At 33.5% G+C, this 19,363-nt stretch overlaps 1 protein-coding gene across 4 annotated transcripts in view; it reads left to right on the forward strand.

Moving 5' to 3' along the window:
• LOC150075060 (TATA-binding protein-associated factor 172-like) overlaps positions 1-19,363 on the forward strand; it is a 934,682-nt gene that overhangs the window by 843,096 nt on the left and 72,223 nt on the right. For all 4 annotated transcript variants that reach the window (XM_090388242.1, XM_090388245.1, XM_090388243.1 and 1 more), the window contains exons 32-33: positions 1,387-1,594; positions 14,748-14,878. In XM_090388242.1, coding sequence (XP_090244368.1) covers positions 1,387-1,594; positions 14,748-14,878 — 339 coding nt within the window. The remainder of the gene's footprint in view (positions 1-1,386; positions 1,595-14,747; positions 14,879-19,363) is intronic.

Raw genomic sequence — 19,363 nt, forward strand, 5'->3', positions numbered from 1 at the left:
GCCTGCATTTAAAACCTTGAATGGATTGAGGAAGCTGAATGTTAATGGCATTCTTCCACTTGCTGAGACTACACATATGAGGGGGCATAAATTCAAGTTGATAGATGTGTGGAAGTTTGCCTTCATCAGCATAGATGTGTGGAAATTTGCCTGATGAAGGCAAACTTCCACACATCTATCAACTTGAATGTAGTTGAGTGTTGGAACAGATTTTCGTCTGTTGTTGTGGAAGTAGATGAGTTGAATAAATTCAAGACAAATCCTTGTATCATTTGCCATTACTACTATTACTACCATCACCATTGCTACTACTATTAATTTAAGATTATTGCTTCCTATATGCAGTACCTTACAGCTGTCAATGTTAATCTTTATTTGCCTTTTCTCAGCCCATCTGCCTAATGGCAGATGTATTAACATATTATAGTTGAAGTTTAACTAGATCTTGTTGCAGTAGCTTACCTTGATTACTGTCATTAACTACCCTGCTAACGTTTGTATCATCTGCAGTCTTAGACATTAACCCTGATTTACCTTCACCAGTATCATTAATAAATATAGTAACCAACAATTTGCCCCGCACTGAACCCTGGAAGACTCCATTAATAATGTTAGTGAAAAAAGAGCACTGCCCATTGATAACCATGCTCTATCTTTTCCCACTCAACCATCGCTTTATCCATAGCAGTAACTTGCCCTTAAATCCACACTGCTCCTAATTCGTATAGCAGTCTTTTATGTGCAACAGGATTATCAAAAGCTTTTCTGAAATCCAGATATATTATATCATTTCAGTTTTAAGGACTGGGATAAGTATTGCTGAAATAATACACCAACTCTTAAGACATAACAGGGTGTTCTTTCTTCTCAATCCCCCCCCCAATTAATTTTCAATGAATAATTTAAAGGTGACTTACCAAGTTTGCACTACCCACCTACTATCAGTATATTTTAGTCAGGACAGTGGAAAGTTATTATATCTTGTAAATCATTCTTAGGAAGCAAAGTTGAACATGTCTAATGAAAATCACCAATTAAAGAAGAGACCATATGGTTGCTTGGCTGTGTTTGTTTGATGCGATCATATATATAGTATACCTGTTCCCAAATGGGCTTAATATAGGATCAGATAACACCCATGAAAGAATACTTGGAATATTGGGAAATGAATAAAAATTTTGCAAATTAAAGTGTTATTGCTTTATTACTGTTTAAATGATATTTTTATAACTGTTGATGAATAAGGTACATAACAGGCATATTGTGTGTAAATTTGCTATATTGCTAAATATTTGTATTCCTGTGTCATCATGATTTTAGAATTTCACTGCATTTTTTTATTTATTTATTTAATTTTATTATTTTTTATTTTTTTTTTTTTTTTAGCTTGCAAAAGCAATTAAGCAGCTCTCAGCTAACCACAGACTTATATTGACAGGAACTCCAATACAAAATAATGTTCTTGAATTATGGTCTTTATTTGATTTCTTAATGCCAGGATTTTTGGGTACAGAAAAGCAATTCACTGCCCATTACAGCAAACCAATTCTTCAAAGCAGAGATGCAAAGTCATCTTCCAAAGAACAAGAAGCAGGTAAATTTCTCAAAATTCAAAGGCGGTTTTGATTTCTTTTGATTTTTACAGTTTGGAAGTTTCTTATCATTTCATTAAAGACTTACCAACCACAGTGAAGCATATTTTCCCAGCGTGTCATGTATGTATTCTTAACCTATGCTAGCACAAAATCAGTGTGAAGCACTAGTAACAATTTATTCATATTGTAGCCCACATTATGGAACATCTTGCAAAAATTATTAAATTAATGCCTTACAAGTTACAGTTACTTCAAGCTGTGATATAATAAGGCAAAAAATGTTGTCATTCATTCATTAACACTAACATTGAAACATACTGTATTTTCGAATGTTTTCTGTTTAATCTTCAGTTTGGTGATGAGACTGTTCCACATATCTCGACAAGCAAACTTTTACAGTATCAGATATGTGAATAGCCTCATCATTGAACACACACACAGAAAAAAAACATAATCAGAATCTAAATACAGTTGATTTTTGTAATACAGTCGATTCCGGTTATTTGGGACACATTGGGACTAGTGAATTTTGGTCCGATTAACGGCTGCCCCAATTATCCAAAATTTTACGTAAATAGTTAAAAATACAGTGGACCCCCACTTTACAATTGGTTCACTGTATGATAAAATCATGTTACGATGGACTCACTATAGTAAAGTAGCATTCACAATAAGATATTTGGTAAGCGCCGGTCATTGTGATCACATTGCTGTTTAATTCTATTAAACAGCAATTCTAATTAGCAAAAATAGGAGGAATATTATCCACAGGCTATAAAAGTAAAGATGTATTAAGCACAAATTTACCCTTTATTACCTTACCAATTAAAAAATTAAATGATACATGAAAATCGGAAAAATATACGTGATAATCGGAATAATTAATACGTACTGTAATATGTACATACTAACTAGTTGACATTTCTGTTCACTGGAATTTGTGGGTGGGGGTTAAAATTTAAAACAGTAAAAAGATAAGCAATCAATAACAAAGAACTTGGCAGGCACACACACACACACACACAAAAATTACAAGTAATACCATACACACAAGTGAGAACGGAATAACAAGTTACGAAGCTTTAAAAATAGGAATGAGGAGAGGATTCTGAAAATTAATTTTTTTATGATTGAAGATTTCGTGGAAGTGTAAACACATTTCACCATAATAACCCACAGAATTCCAACTGTCGGTATTATCGCAAATTCAGTTAAGATCGAGTTTACTATCCGTTTATGATAGATTGCACTAACAGAAAAGCCCAGTAAACAGGTGACTGATAATTGTTTTTATTGTTTTATGGTTGTGATCTCCAGAAATCTGGCCGAACCACATGGTTCGATAGCTTGAAAATGAATAGCAAAACAGCATTAAAACGTTTCCCACGCTCAGTGAAATTTTCTCGCACACTAATTTAATGCAGTACAGTGACTTGTTACGTAGTTCTGAGATCAACATTTTAAAAAATTATCAAGTATATTGCTTTTAATATTTGCATTATATGCATTTATCCAAAGACTAATCATCACTCAGTACAGTATTAGACATCATGCATAACGGACAGTTTACTCGAACATTGTATCATAATTAATGCAACAATGCAGTTACATTTTTGAAGAGTTAATAATGGTGGATAAGAATGAAAAAGCAACAACGTCTGGATGCAGTACGAAGACTATAGATGTAAGAAAAAAAAGACTGAATTTGAAAATTAAATTAGACGTTTTGAAGCTAATCGATTCCGGTCAATGACAAGTAGATGTGTGCCATAATTTAGGACTTGCAGGTTTAACTGTAAGAACAATTATAAAAAAATAAAGAATTAATTTTATCAGTGGGAAAGGTAGCTGTTCCACTGCAAGCAACTTGGACTAGGCTGGTTATTAGGATTGAAAATGAAAGACTTTAACTAATTTTATTAAAAATAATATCCAATGCAGAAATCAGTTAAGTTAAATATTATAAAAAGAGAGAGAGAGAGAGAGAGAGATTAGCCAATATGATGATCTGAAGAAAACTCACCAAAAAAAAAAAAAAATCTGGAACCATTTAAAACTGGTAAGGGCTGGTTGAATAGATTTAAAATCCAGGGAGAAGCCGCAAGTGCATATCAAGGAGCTGAAACTTTCAAAAAAGAACTTGTTAAAATTATTGAAGAGGGGTATTATATGTTATACTTCTCAGCAAGTTTTTAACATAGATGAAGCAGGACTTTTATAGAAACGAATGCCTAAAATAAGTTTCATATTAAAAGAAGAAAAAAACATGCCAGGTTTCAAAGCGGCGAAGGATCGGTTGACTTTATTGTTAGGTGGTAACGCAGCGTGGGATTTAAAATTAATACCCCTTTTAGTTTATTTGGAAGAGGGCCAAAGTTCAACTCCAAATTGACACATTTTTCATGATTAAATTCATCAATTAAATTAAATCTATTAAAATCAATTTAGATCAATTAAATTCATGATGTTAATTGGAATTTTAAGTTTAATTTTGATACGTAAGTAGTTACCACAAAATTATATATGTATGTAATGCGGAATATTTTATATGTACAAATATTTCAATATTAAATATTTTGACCGATATTTGTGCATCTTTTCACTACCATTTATTATTGATTAGGAAATATCCTATGGCACCGACTGCAACTCACAAATACATATGTTATCTTATGGGAATGCGGCGCTCGCTTGGTGCGGATTCACTTAGCGCTCTGTTTTTCCAGAACAAATTATCGGCGTTAAACGGGGGTCACCTGTAATTTGCAAATCTTAAGCCTTTCTTTGTTCCATTCGCTAATCTTGTTACCCTTCTCTGTACTCGTTCCAGCAGCTCTACATCCTTCTTAAAATGAGGCTCCCCCAGACCTGTATGTAGCAAGGTAGCAAAGTTGCTGTAGAGGCCTTCAGCCTCTCCAGCAACTTTGGAGAGGCTGAAAATTCAATCCTGAAAGTGGATTGAAAATGGCTAATGGTAATGATGACGATGACTTGGATTTGATGTACATGGAAGACTACTGTACAAATTGGAACAGAATAGCATTAAGGGCAAGTTGCTACAATGAATAAAATGGTGGTTGAGTGGGAGAAAGCAGAAAGTGGTAATCAATGGACGCTGCTCTTCATAGACTAATGTTATTAGTAGAGTCCCCCAGAGTTCAGTGTTTTGCCCATTATTGTTTTGTATATTTATCAATGATATTGAAGGAGGTATATCAGTCTGTAAAGTTACCACTTCTCTGCTGATGGGCGGAGAAATGGCAACTGACATTTAAAATTGATAAATGCAAATTACTGCATATGGGTAGCAGTAACATGAGAGAAACGTACCATCTGTGTGGTACTACACTCGGAGTGATAGAGAATGAAAAAGAGCTTGGGGGTAATTGTGCTGTCAGACATGAAATTTTCTGTGCAGTTCAGACAGGCTACCAGAGCAAGTCATGGGGTTTTGTCAGTGATATACAGGAATTTTACTAGTTGGGAAAAGGAGGTGATTATCCCTTTGTATATGACAATGAGTAAAGATGTAACTATCAACAGGGGTAAAGGGAAAGTTTTCTTTCCTAAAGGTGACTACAGTGGTCTCAGACAGATTTTAAATTCTATACGGTCGAACCAACTGATGATGTTACCAACATCTAATTCTAAATGTGAAGCATTCAAGCAATTAATCTTGGAGGCTACTAGGCTTTTCATACCAACTAAGAAATACTGTTCAAGATTTTGGCCTAAATGAATGTCAGAGGAACTAATGAGATCATGGCAGAGAAGAAAAATGCATGAGATGCATATAAATTATCAGATGACACAGAAGCCTATTGTAGATATTAGCTAGTAATCAAGTCACAAAGGAGATTAAGCAAGTGAAGGCACTTGCCTAATCTCCTTTCCATCTTGGCAAAGGATGGAAAAAAAAACTTATATAAACTGAAGAAGGAAGGGGATGAATGAGATTGGTCCACTTGATATCAGTGGTTCAACCGTTGATGATCCTTCTCAAATAGCTGACAAACTGAATGAGTGTTTTGCATCTACATTCACACATTAGGAATTCTGTAGGGAAATGGAGGATAGAAGGCTTATTTAACTCTAACAGCAAGCTAAATGGCTCTGAGAGCAAGGTGGAAGAGAAATTGTTGTAGTTAAACATAAGAAAGGCACCTGGGATGGATGGGATCTATCCAGTTGCATTAAAGAAGGTGGCGCAGGAAGTAAGCAAACCCTTAGCCATAATTACGAGAGCATCCTTTGACTCAGTGGAAGTCACCACTAACTAGAGATGTGCAAATGTATCCCTGATTCACAAAGGGTGATATGAGTAATTACAGACCTGTTAGTTTAACTTCTGTTGCAGGGTAAATAATGGAGTCACTGATCCATGATATACAGGAATTTTGCTAGCAGGAATAAGGAGGTGATTATCCCTTTGTATATGGCAATGGTCAAGCCACAACTAGAGGACTGCGTACAGATCTGGAGGCCTGATTTTGGGATGTAGAGTTTCTAGAATGAGTACAGAGAAGGGTAACTAGATTTGTGAGGGGGAATCAAAGGGCGTGTGCTCTTACCGAGAAAGGCTTAAGAACTGCAAATTGCTGTCTGGAGACTAGGTACCCTCGAAGTGATCTGATTGAGGTATATAAGGCCTTGATTGGTTTGAGCAGCCATAAATTCAAATTGAGGAAAAACAGTTGTAGAATAAATGTGCAGAAATTTGCCTTTAATCAGCTGATATTTCATTGCTTGAACAAACTTTCATCTGTCTTTGAAGTTGATTGCTTAAATAAATTCTAGGAAAACCAGACAAACTTTTGGAGTTAATGGTTGGGTGAAATGGGGAAGTGTTGGTTTTTTTTTTTTTTTTTGTTTTTGCCAATACATTAATCTATCAGCCTGTTTATCCCCCTTTTTAGTAGTTTTCTGATCCACATAACACTGCCTGATTAGCATTATCACCTCTTCCATTTAAGTGTAGTGTATCTCACTCCTGTAGAAAATTATGCCCCCGAGAAACTGTGCATTTTATTTTAATTTATTTATTTTATTTATTATTATTTTATTTTTTGTTTTTTCAGAAAATAAAACAAGTCTTGTAAAGGCCAAATTGATTGAGAAGGCTCCCATCATATATTCCTGTCATATCTGGAAAGAACTTCAGACACTTACAAATTTAATCCAAACTCTCAACTTTTTATAAATGTTGTTTATACCTGTTAATTAAAACCTTAGATGAGTATAATACTCCAATTTATACAACAATATTACCTTGTTTGCCCTTACAACATCATTAACCCAGCAGTGGTAGCACCTGCACTTATGAATAAGAGCACTTCTGGTTCACTCACACCTGTGAACCAGACCAGTGCAGGTTTTTATTTTTTAATTTTCGGAAAACATTTTGAGTTTTATAATTTACTGCTTTGACATTATAATTATTTTGTCTTTTCTTAATGTATTGTAATAATTTTTGTATATAAACTTATTTTTTTATCAAAAATTAAATATTTAAAAATGTCATGAAAAAAATACATATTACAACATAAAATATAAAAATTAATCTGTTACGGTGTCTTGCATTTTTCAATTTAAAAAAAAAAAAAAAAAAACAGTTAAGCGTACAAAATTCCAATGTGCACATGCACATGATTTCTGCTAATTATATGTATAAATAGTTTTAAAAAGATATAAATAATTTGTTTAGATACTATTATGCTATTAGAAAAAAAATTTTCACTCACTATTAAATTCAAACTGTTTTCTTATAAAAATATTAAATATTTGCATGACCAGTAATGCTAAGCCATTGCACTGTTTAAATTTATATTCATGTGTTTTTAATCGAAAAAAAAAAATTTCACTCACTATTAAATTCAAACTGTTTACTTAAAACAGTATTAAATATTTTAAGCCCCTTCTCTAATAAAGGTAAGAAATATACGAAAATTCCTTTTCTTAGATTTCAGAAAGCTAAAATTTTCCACTCTAAACTCATAAAAGCTGAAAAGTTTTAACATGATTAATATATGCAGAAATAAAGCACTGTCAACTGGTCACATATACGCAACAAAATACTGCCCATGTCATGCTTCCTTTGTGTAGCTTTTTCAGCTTTACACAGCTTTTTATGATGGTACATTTGCACTTGGTCAAATAGACAGGGTAATTCACATTTAATAAATGCCAATTTGATTACATGACCATAATGGCTGATGAAGTGTGTATATTGTTGCAGAACTTTTGAATAATAGCTTTTCGAAGACAGAATTTTAAGGGGGAAAATCAGTACTGATAAATGGGAGGGAGGCCAATGCCAAATTTACCTAATTTGCATATGGTGAGTAAGAATTCTGTTTCCCATTTTCAGAGTAGCATATACCAGAAAAAAACATTCTTAATGCTTAGCCGGAAGTGCAATTTTAGGTGAGCTGGCCATTCTTGCTATTTTCTTAGAAAAAAATGTTTGGATTGAAAAAGGATATAGTGAATTAAACACCCTCTTGCATAAACACAATCTCAAAGATGCATGAAGTTCTGAATTTGTCTGAAATTATTCGGTGATACATGCATAGAACTGAAATTGGATGAGCCAAAAAGAGTTCGTGTACAACAGCATGAAAAGGTTAGCAAAAATAAGAGATATTCTGCAAAGACTGATAGACATAGTTATATTCCTATTTGCCAGGAATTGTCATTTCTTGGTTATTCTGTATCTGATGCTTCCAAAAACTATGGAAATTATTGTGAAACTTGTAAATTTAATCAGTGACTATGATGAAAGATTAGCAAATCATTTAAATACAGCTACAGTTTTTTCAGAACTATCAAAACTGAAAAATAAAAATAAAAATATCAAAATAAAAACTGAAATTAACAAGGCTAAGTTTGTTGATTTCTTTTAGATGAGACTTCTGATACGTTGAATTATTAATAACTGTTGATTGTTTTGTGGTATGTTGCTAAGGATAACATTGTTGCAGAATGATTTATTAGTTTTACAAAAGTCAGTGCAGTAACTTCAACAGGAGCCTTAGCTGACCATGTTTTTCGGCGCATTGAAAATATGAACTGCGAGAATAAATTAATTGCTCAAACTTATGTCAGTACTGCTACAGTGTCAGGCGAGTTGAATGGATTGTAGTCAAGAGTAAGAAAAAAATATTCGTGCACAATCTTTATTCATTGTTGTGCACATGTATTAAATTTAGTTCTTTCACAAGCGTGCACAACAACTAATGCTCTGTACAATATTATTAAGAAAAGATTTCCAAAGCTGCACCAGCTAGGTGGAATTACTCCTCCCATCTAGTTAATACCATGAAGGAAAATCGAGCTTCATTAATTAGCCATTTTGAAGACATAATAGAAAACCCTGAAAAGTGAGACGTTGACTCTGCTATCAGATTCAACCACAGATTTAATTATCCTGATTTCATATTTCTCTTGGAAGTGTTCAGTGTAATATTTTCAGTTCGCTGCTATTTTAGTTAACACATTCTTCAAACAAAATACCTAGACATTGTGTATTGCATAAATGAAAATAAAGTAGACTACAGAATTGCTTGAAAATAAACAAGTAGGCTTTCTCAGATTTTATAAAATAATAGAAAGCGATATAGATACAACAAGACCAAATAAAAGATTCTGAAACAAAAATTTTGTTGAGCCACAGGAGCACTACAAATATTTTTACTATGCAATCACAGACACAATCCAACAATTAAAATTATGGTTTTCATCATTACTAAAATTTAATAGCTCCAAGAATACAAGTTTTTCTAATGATGAAAACCATAATTTAAAAGAATATTCAAAGAATTTTCCTGAGCATGCTTTAAAATCTCTAAGAGCGACATACAGCCGTTATTTTGACATTGTATTTTTTACCTTCAGAATGAGTTAACCATTGTATACTCCATGGAAGAGTTTTAAAAAAAAAAAAAATTGTGGTGGAGTCCATGGAATCCATTTACACAAATGAACTTGTTGATGCTATGCCAGAAATTTTCAAGCTCTGTAATATACTTGTAAGAATTCCTTCTACTACTGCCACTGCTGAAAGAAAAATTTCTGCTTTGAAGAGAATCAAAACTTTTCAGAGAAATACAACTGGGAAAATGCAATTGTTGGGCTTAGCTCAAATGTCACTAGAAAAGAATTTTATGAAAATGTCAAATTTATCAAGAAAAGTCATAGAGTGGAATTTATATACAAATAAGGTAGGTAAGTATATTTTTTTATTTAAAAATATTTATTATTTAAAGCAAATAGATTGTAATTGTGAAAAAAAACAAGTATATGAATTCCTAAATTGAAGGGATAAAATTAAAAATGATACTCTGCTATGCTACAGCATGACCAAAATAAAAATTCATTGAAAACTACCGATGCACACATACTTTTGCTTATATACACATATACACACTGAACTCCTTTTATCATCTTCCTGCTGATAGCACTATCCATCTATGAACACCTTTTTTTTTTTTTTTTTTACTTTTGGTCCTAGAGTCAATCCTGTGAAGTGCCATGCATTTTGTAATGGCTATAATATTCCTCTTTTAAATGATTTCCCCCCTTTTATTGCTTTTCTAAGGTAAGGTTCCAAGAATAAACCTGGATATAAAGTTCTTGATTTTTGCTATGAGAAAAAGAATAATAGAGACTAAATTCTAGAAATCTTTAATTATGCAGTTTGTTTACTTCACAGAAATCATTCCCCTTGGAGATAACATTTGTTTAATTTTTAATTAAAATCTCTGCATGTAGATATGCCACTCTGTACAACTCATTATCTATGTATTCATCGTTACCTTTGGAAAATCTCAACTTTTTTTAAATTCAACATTATACTGATACCATATCCTGATATCATATGTCGATACATTGATTAGTTCTTTTGTCTGTATTCAATATAGTATCAATGAATTTCATTACTGGCAGCTTTTTTTACATTTATCATTGTTACAGTAATACAGAAGATATTTTTAATTTAATAAAATTATATTAAAATTTTCATTTTTTTTTAAGCAAAAAAAAAAAAAAAGTAAGCATTGATATAGGCCCTCAGTAAGGGCCTCTGTATGTTGTGTGACAATGCTGACCAGTTATAATAAGGCAATTGTATAGTTGGAGTTTTTCCGAATTCTTCTACAACCTACAAAATATTGCTGTTCTACAGTTGATATCTCACGTGTTTGATTTACTAGCTTCATTCTTGCATATTTAGGTACAAACATATCTTGAATCGATATTGCTTTCTGTTTTATGTTAGATCACAGTTTTTTTGTATTCACACTATATGTCCATTTTCTATACATTTTTATTTTGTTTCTAAATTTATCAGATATTTTGGTCTATGTTTATTCACTTCATCTACTGCAGGGTTGTCCAACCTTATTTTGGCTAGGGTCTAAAATAGATAAAACCCTGAAGATTGTGGGCCACATTGGTTGTTGCTACAAGTGGGTTGTGGACTGCAAGCCATTTCTTACCACTAATTATGCATTTTTCAAAATAATTTAATTTTTGTTATCTGTGTTTGTATTTACACTTTTTTTTTTTTCATGTAATAATTAAATACGAAAAATGACCAATTATTATATAATACTAATAACAATTTGATATTGCTGAGGAAGATATATAAAACATGAGAAAGCAGCTTAGAAAAATCAGATATTGTTAAAAACAGATACTTTAAAAAGGCAATGTGAAACTATATTTTGTGGTGACATGCATAACACTTGGACGTCTGTGATCTGTTTTTTTTTATTATTATTTATGTAGTATAGCCACTCCCCAGCTTATGTAATGCATGACTTATGGAAATTCGACTTTACGTACATTTTTGCCGGCTGGTGCAAACTTAAAAAAATTATTGTGGAAACGTATTTTGCATCCCATAGGAATAAATGGAGGTATCGTGATGTGAACCCAATAACACATTTGTTTTTTTTTTTTTTTTTTTTGGTAATTCGTTCCAAGACCTTAGAAGTTGACATTTTCACTATATAATTAAGCTATTTATCTCTCTAAAAGGTCATTTTTATAATGGAAATTGCACTACACTTTCATCGTTATCATATGTTCCATTATAAGAATCAATTTTGAACACCTTTGTGATATTTTTCTAAAACATATTTCTGGAGGTCACTACCATAAAACAGTAAAAACAATTTGCACTTTCTGGTTTATCGGGCTTTTAGCATTAGCATTAGTAGAGGCATTTGATGCAAGAAAGCAAGCTCATGCAGCATCAGCCAAAAAAAATAAATAAATAAAAAATAACCACTTCCACTTCATCCCTCTGTTCGTTCAAAATACCTGTCCAGCTGAGCTTTAAACTTATTTAGGCTATCAACTTCCACGACAAGGGATGGAAGTCTGTTCCACCAACCAACCACCCGCTGGCTAAAGGCAAATTTCCGCACATCTGTCCTACATCTGTCTTTCCTCAATTTGAATTTATGCCCTCTCAGGTGATTATTCTAAGCAAGAGGAAGAATCCCATCAGCATTGAGCATGCTCAAACCATTCAAGGCTTTATACACCTCTTCAAGATTAATTTTTTGAATTTGCTGTTGGTAAATTCATCAGTTGGTCCCACCGTACAGAATTTAAATAATGTCTCAGACTTCCGTAGTCACCTTAACGAAACCAAAAAGCCTTCTCTTTACCCCGATGGTAGTTACCTCTTTGAGTAAATCCCACTTCAGCACACTGTGATCACTGCCGCCTAGTGGTTCCTTTATCTGTAGATTCTTAATGCATGAAGAATCACTACTGATAATCCGATCGAGAGTATTACTCCCTCTAGTTTCCTCCCAAAGCTACTTTTGCTGTAGAAAACAATCATCCAATAAATCCACAAAAGCCTTGCTATTGTGTTAGCGACCAAACCACAAAATCCAGTCAATATCAGATCACCTCGCTGGTGCCTAGTCTACAGACACTGTAATTTGCAAAACTTAAGCCTTTCTTCATAAGAGCACCCCTTTGTTCCATTCACTAATCTTGTTGCCCTTCTCTGTACTCATTCCAGCAGCTCTACATCCTTCTTGAAATGTGGACAATACACCATGAGCTACTCTTGCAGCCCGTCTGCAGTTAGCACAATCTATTATAAACGGCTAATAAACTCAATCTTATTGCATTTGTGATAATACTGATAACTGGAATTCTGTGGGTTTTTACATTATGGTATTATAGTGAAATAAGTTCCCCTTCACTTAAATCTTCAATCATATAAAAAACATAAATTTTTAGAATCTTCTCTTCATTCCTATTTTCATTCCTATTTACTTATTACAATGGAGAAGGGAAAGGGACCAATGGAAAGTGCAAGTGCTGACAGTGCTGGGAAATTAAACAAAATTGATTTAGAAATGAAGATGATTAATTAAAAAGTACGAATTAGGACAAAGTTTGTCATTTATTGCACAGAATTAGGTCTCGCTGCTTCAACAGTGAATACTATTTTAAGGGACTGTGTGTGTATAAAAGAGCATTTAAGATCAACAGTGATCACAAAACATGTTCAGGGGCTCACTTGGTGAGTATGGGCTTGACAAACCCAGGGTCCTGAGCTGTATATCATCATCCTTCTCTCTCTCTCCTGGGGTAACTTGGGAGATTTCTTTGGCTGATACAGCATGAGCCTCAGGCTTCCTTGCATCATATGGCTAATAATATCGAAGATGCAAAAGCTATTAATAATATGGATGGTAAATCAGATTCAGAAGCAAGTGCCCCTGAATCCATTGGCCATTCAAGCAAAAGTGAGAAGCATTTATGAAGATATTAAGGATAAGTACGGCGAACACCAAGCCAGGTTCGTGGCAAGCAACGGATGGTTTAATAGGTTCAAGCATTGTGGTGAAGTTGCTAGTGTTGATTCTCCAGCTGCAGAGAAATTTTGTGATATATTGGAAAAAACCCCTTCTAAATCTCCACAGCCCTCAACTTCCGCAGCAGTGTATTATCAGCTGGAGAGTTAATTCTGGGAACGATGCTCGAAAGGTAAAATTTGTTGACGTTATGCCTGTCTCCTCTCTCTTTTTGTAATTTTATAATTTTGAAAATTTTGTAATTTTTCCTGCGCATGAGATAAAAAATGAATCTGTGGACCCATCATGTCGGACAACTAGTGTGCAAGGTGGTGGGGGCAGTGTTATGGTGTGGGGAATGTTTTCTTGGCACACGTTGGGTCCATTGATACCCATAGATTCACGTCTGAATGCCACATCTTTGCTGACCAAGTGCATCCATTCATGTTGACAGTTTATCTTCAGTCAGATGGTTACTTCCAGCAGGATAATGCGCCGGTGCACAAAGCCCGTATCACTATGGAATGGTTCCAGGAACATGACAGTGACTTTTCTTTGCTGCAGTGGCCCGCTCAGTCCCTGGATCTCAATGCTATTGAACATTTTTGGGATGAGCTGGAAAGGGCTGTTCGCTGCAGGCCTACACCTCCATCGAATCTCAAGGAACTGCATGGTACTCCATTCCTGCACGTTTTCAGCATCTTGCTCAGTCCATGCCTAGACGAACTCGACACTCTACTAGGTAGGTGTATCTAATAAAGTGGCAGCACAGTGTATGTATATATATATATATATATATATATATATATATATATATATATATGTATGTGTGTGTCAAGAAACTGTTACATAAAATCAAACATAATAATTTCCTTAATGAAGAGTGTCTAAATTTCATAGTAGTAGTGTGAACTGTCCAATTGTTTACGTGAAGCTCAAAACAAATAGAGGATTATGTATATTAGTATATGTTCTTCTACCAGAAATTTTCCAGGTATAATTTTGAATAAGCAACATTTCACTTTAAAAAGTACAGATGGAAGATAGTTAAGAATAATTACAAAGGTAGACAAAGTAATAGCCACTTAGCTTGAACCAACAGTTAACACAAAATAGAGATTGTGTTGTTTTCTGTCAGATCTTATACCTCCACTGACAGGAGGATATCTAACTGCCCATATTTTCTCTTTAGAAAATTAAATATTAATAAGGAATTTTTATTTAAGAAATGTAGAGTTTGTTTATACTCTGCATTTCTGTTATTTTAGTAAGCTTTTATGATTAGAAATGGTTGTTATTTAAGTGTAATGTTTTTAAACAATTGTAGGAGTTTTGGCAATGGAATCTTTGCATAGACAGGTTCTACCTTTTTTATTAAGAAGAATGAAAGAAGATGTTCTGCAAGATCTGCCTCCTAAAATTATTCAAGATTATTATTGTGAACTTAGCTTTTTACAGGTTAGTTAATACTTCTTTAATTGATATTTATTTAAAAACAATTAGTTGATATTGGATTCCATTTTAACTGCATTGATATTTATTTCTTAAATTAAGGTTTGTTTTTTTTTGTTATTAATAGAATCAAAAGGTAAAAACTAATTATCTTGTTACTTAATGATCTTGAATTAATTACTAATTTGTTAACTAATAATATATATAAAAGTAATTATTTTCACTTCACTGCACCTACCTTGCAACATAATATTCGCTCCATGTTTTGTAGTACTTTGTTACAAACAGCACACAAAGCAAATTTCAATCAATATACAACAGCAAACATATTAGCCACTGTTTTAGCTATATTATACAGTATATATATACAAAATAAAAAATAATAAAATAATTACCAGATCTCCATTGGTCCAATTCTGATGAAATTTGGGAATGCGTGACAAATCTTTCATTGCATTTGGCAAAGATTTGTAAAGTGCCAATGAAAGATTTGCAAAGTGCCAAATATAAAATTTCACAAAAAGCTATTCACAGGGAGCCAAGTTTTCATATGCAGGTGGATGGACAAAGAAATAGTAACACTAGCCAACACCATTTTTACCTCTAAGAACTTAAATGCTGTTTTTAACCAATTTTTACCCATAAATTTCAAAAATCACCATGATAGTTTGACATCACATCACAGTTATTAAATATAGAGGGAGTTACGTTTTATCAAAATATGCCTATTTTGCATAATCTAGCCAGTAATGTATGACATACTGATTTATTTTAACAGATATAAGCTAATTCTCTTAATTTTAGATTGATTCTGACTTCAGTTTTCTTGTGATAAACATAATCATGCTTCTGCCTGTGGTTCTTAGTTTCAAATTCTGATGCAACAATTTGAAAAGAGCACACTTAGCGTTTTTGGTGAGGATTTTTGTAGGCTGTGCCAAGGTTTTCCAAGTATTAACTGATCGTGCCATATTTTTGGGGTTGTAAATCTATCCTTTGAACATAAACAGCCCCTCAGGAGTAGGAGAGTGTGGCCTGCAACCCTTGCGGTAGCATTAAAATAATTTCTGGCTCTATCTGCTGATTCCCATTTTTTTTTTTTTTTTTTTTTTTGTGTTTGTGGGACAGCCGTGCGATAGAAGAACATTATATTGTGCAAAATTGGGACAAGTGGGATGAGTTCGTACCAGGACAATGTAATGCAAAATATACTCCTTTAGTGCAATCAAACAAGGTTCTTCTTCCACCCCTGCACATCAAACTTGGGTTGATGAAAAATTTCCTGAAGGGACTAGATAAAGAAGGTAACTAATTTTCATACTTGAGAAGTTTGTTGTCTAATTTAACATAAGCTAAACTTAAGGAAGGAATTTTTGTAGGACCCCAAATTAGAAAACTGAAAGATGATGAGTTTGAAACCCAGTTAAAGGAGGTTGAATTGGCAGCTTGGCAATCATTTATAGCTATAGTTCATGGTTGGGTAATAAGAAGAAGAAAGAAGAAAACTATGAAATGTGGTGTCTAATTTACTTGAGTGCTACAAAAGCATGGACTGTCGAATGTTGTTGAAAATTCATTTTCTTCATTCCCATCTCGAATTTTCCCCTTGATGAACAACGGGGAGTGATTTCATCAAGATATTTCCACGATCGGAAAGCGGTACCAAGGTCTCTGGGATCCTGTAATGATGGGGGATTACTGCTGGTTCCTTGTGAGAGAGAGAGAGAGAGAGAGAGAGAGAGAGAGAGAGAGAGAGAGAGAGAGAGAGATAGCAGGAATACAAGCGAAAATCCCTTAGTAGCAAACATTTTTAAGGACAATTACAGGTATGCTGATTATATATTATTGACATATAACTATTTCACTATGATTTATGATATTTTTTCCAAAGTTAAATGAGTTATAAAGAAAGAACATATAATGTTCTTTTACACTTGTATTATAAACTTTATTTTAACATTAAACATTGGTACACCTTTTAACATAGATGCGATAGAGACTTTTTATGGTGATTTTCGGAATCAGTGCGGTTATTTCCTCCAGAGTCACATATTTTAATTTCAGAGGTATGACAAAAAATATTTTTTGTTGGCTAGTGTAATCGCTGGATTTCAGTTGGTCCAATATTAACAAAATTTTGGTTGTCTCCACAAACCTTCTAAAAGAGCCAAATATAAAATTTCGTGAAAATCCATCTACTGGGAGTTGAGTTATTCCCTGCAGACAGATGTACACAGTTAAGACAGTAGCTGCTGCTTTACGTGCGGCTCCATAGCCAGGTGGGCAGGAGTGGCAGTGCATAGCACACGCTTCTTGATTAGACCGGGGTTCGAGCCCGTGACCACCAAATACGGAGGATGCAGAAAGGTCAGGAAATGACCACCACATATCCCCGGAGCAATATAGCCTTAGTTGCTAATGCTCCTAAAAACCAAATAACAAACAACAAACAGCTTCTTTACGTGTGTAAGCTGATTCACCCAAAAAACACTATATATATAAAGGGAAACTCTTATTCAAATATTAACCATCCTCAGGTGCAAGCATCTTGAATTTCATACAGTTCCAGATCCTTTGTCCAGAAAGCTTGAGATTAGAGGCTTCCTTGATTTTGGATGCTTAGAAATTAGAAAACATGCAAAATAAATAATTAAAAAAATCTTATATTAAGATTTACTTTATCTAAAAAGTGTTATTTTGAAAGCTAAATGCACAAGGCATAATATGTTATGGGTTTTGAATTTAACTATTATATAATATTGGTGTAAGGGCATTGTTTGATTTTATCTCATATTGTGGCTACCTTCACAACGAGATACCAGGTATTGCACTACTTTGAATAAACAACACTTCTCTAATAGAGGGGACTACTGTTATTTATTCTCAGTGGACACCACTACCCAGACGGCACCATTGCAGAGCTTGTTGGCTCACTCATTGGTGGGCAGGCAGGTACCCTGGTAATGCAAACATGCCATCATGGTTGCGAAGGCATTACCAAGGAATAAATAACAGTAGTCTCCTCTATTAGAGAAGCATTGTTTATTCGAAGCAGTGCAATACCTGGTATCTCGTTGTGAAGGTAGCCACAATATGAGATAAAATCAAATACCTTTACACTACTTATGGTAGTGTATTACACTACTTAAACTTATAGGTAAACTATGGTGTATTTACATCAATATTATATAGCTAAAAAGTGTTAGTAAATACAAATTTTAATACCACTATAATCAAATCAATCAACTACACAGTGAAATATAAAAATTAAAATAGTTTATAAAAAAAAATACAGTAGGTATAAAATCTTAAAAATTAAGTGTAGATAAGTGTTAAAAAGTTTATAATGAAATATACTAGAACCTCAGTATGGGGAATTTCAATATTTTGCCCTCTCAGATATCAGCAATTTTTACAAAAAAAAATTAAGTACAGTGCAACCTTGATATATGCATGTTGTGTTATATCAAGGTTGCACCTTCATATCGCAGTTTCAGATATACTCCGAATATGATTGTGTCCCCCAAACAAATTATGAATAAAAGTAGTGTGTTCAAAGAACTAACAATTTCATATTGGAAACTGGAAAAAATGAATGCAAGAACTCCCCGACTTACATAATACTCAACTTTACATAAGTTTTTGCCGGCCGGTGCAAACTTAAAAAAAATCATGGAAATGTATTTTGCATCCCATAAGAATAAATGGAGGTATCATGAAATATCATAGTGTGAACCCAATAACACAGTTTTTTTTTTTTTCTTCTCTCTCTCTCTCTCTCTGTCTTATAATTCGTTCCAAGTCCTTGGAATTTGAAATTTTTGCTATATTACTAAGCTATTTATCTCTTTAAAAGGTAATTTTTATAATTCAAAGTATTTTATTATTTTTTTTTGGCGGGCTCCAGGGTTTCCCCTATGGAAATTGCACTACCCTTTCATCGTTAAATGAATACAGCAACTCCCCAACTTACGTAATACTCGACTTTACATAAGTTTTTGCCGGCCGGTGCAAACTTAAAAAAATCGTGGAAACATATTTTGCATCCCATAAGAATAAATGGAGGTATCGTGAAATATCATAGTGTGAACCCAATAACACAATTTTTTTTTTTTTTTTTTTTTCTCTCTCTCTCTTGTAATTTGTTCCAAGTCCTTGGAATTTGAAATTTTTGCTATATTACTAAGCTATTTATCTCTTTAAAAGGTAATTTTTATAATGGAAATTGCACTACCCTTTCATCATTATCATATGTTCCGTTATAAGAATCAATTTTGAATGCCTTTGTGATATTTTTCTAAAGCGTGTTTCTGGAGGTCACAACCGTAAAACAATTTTCACTTTCAGGTTTATTGGGCTTTTCTCTTAGTGCATATAATTATAAATGGGTAGTAAACTCGATCTTATTGCATTTGCAATAATGGCGATAAATGCAGTTGTGTGTGTGTTTTTATGCTGTTATGGGAAATGTGTTCCCCTTCACTGAAATCT

The sequence above is a fragment of the Mastigoproctus giganteus genome, chromosome 14 (genome assembly GCF_048544385.1).
Source record: "Mastigoproctus giganteus isolate SK-2022 chromosome 14, ASM4854438v1, whole genome shotgun sequence".
Lineage (NCBI taxonomy): Eukaryota > Metazoa > Arthropoda > Arachnida > Uropygi > Thelyphonidae > Mastigoproctus > Mastigoproctus giganteus.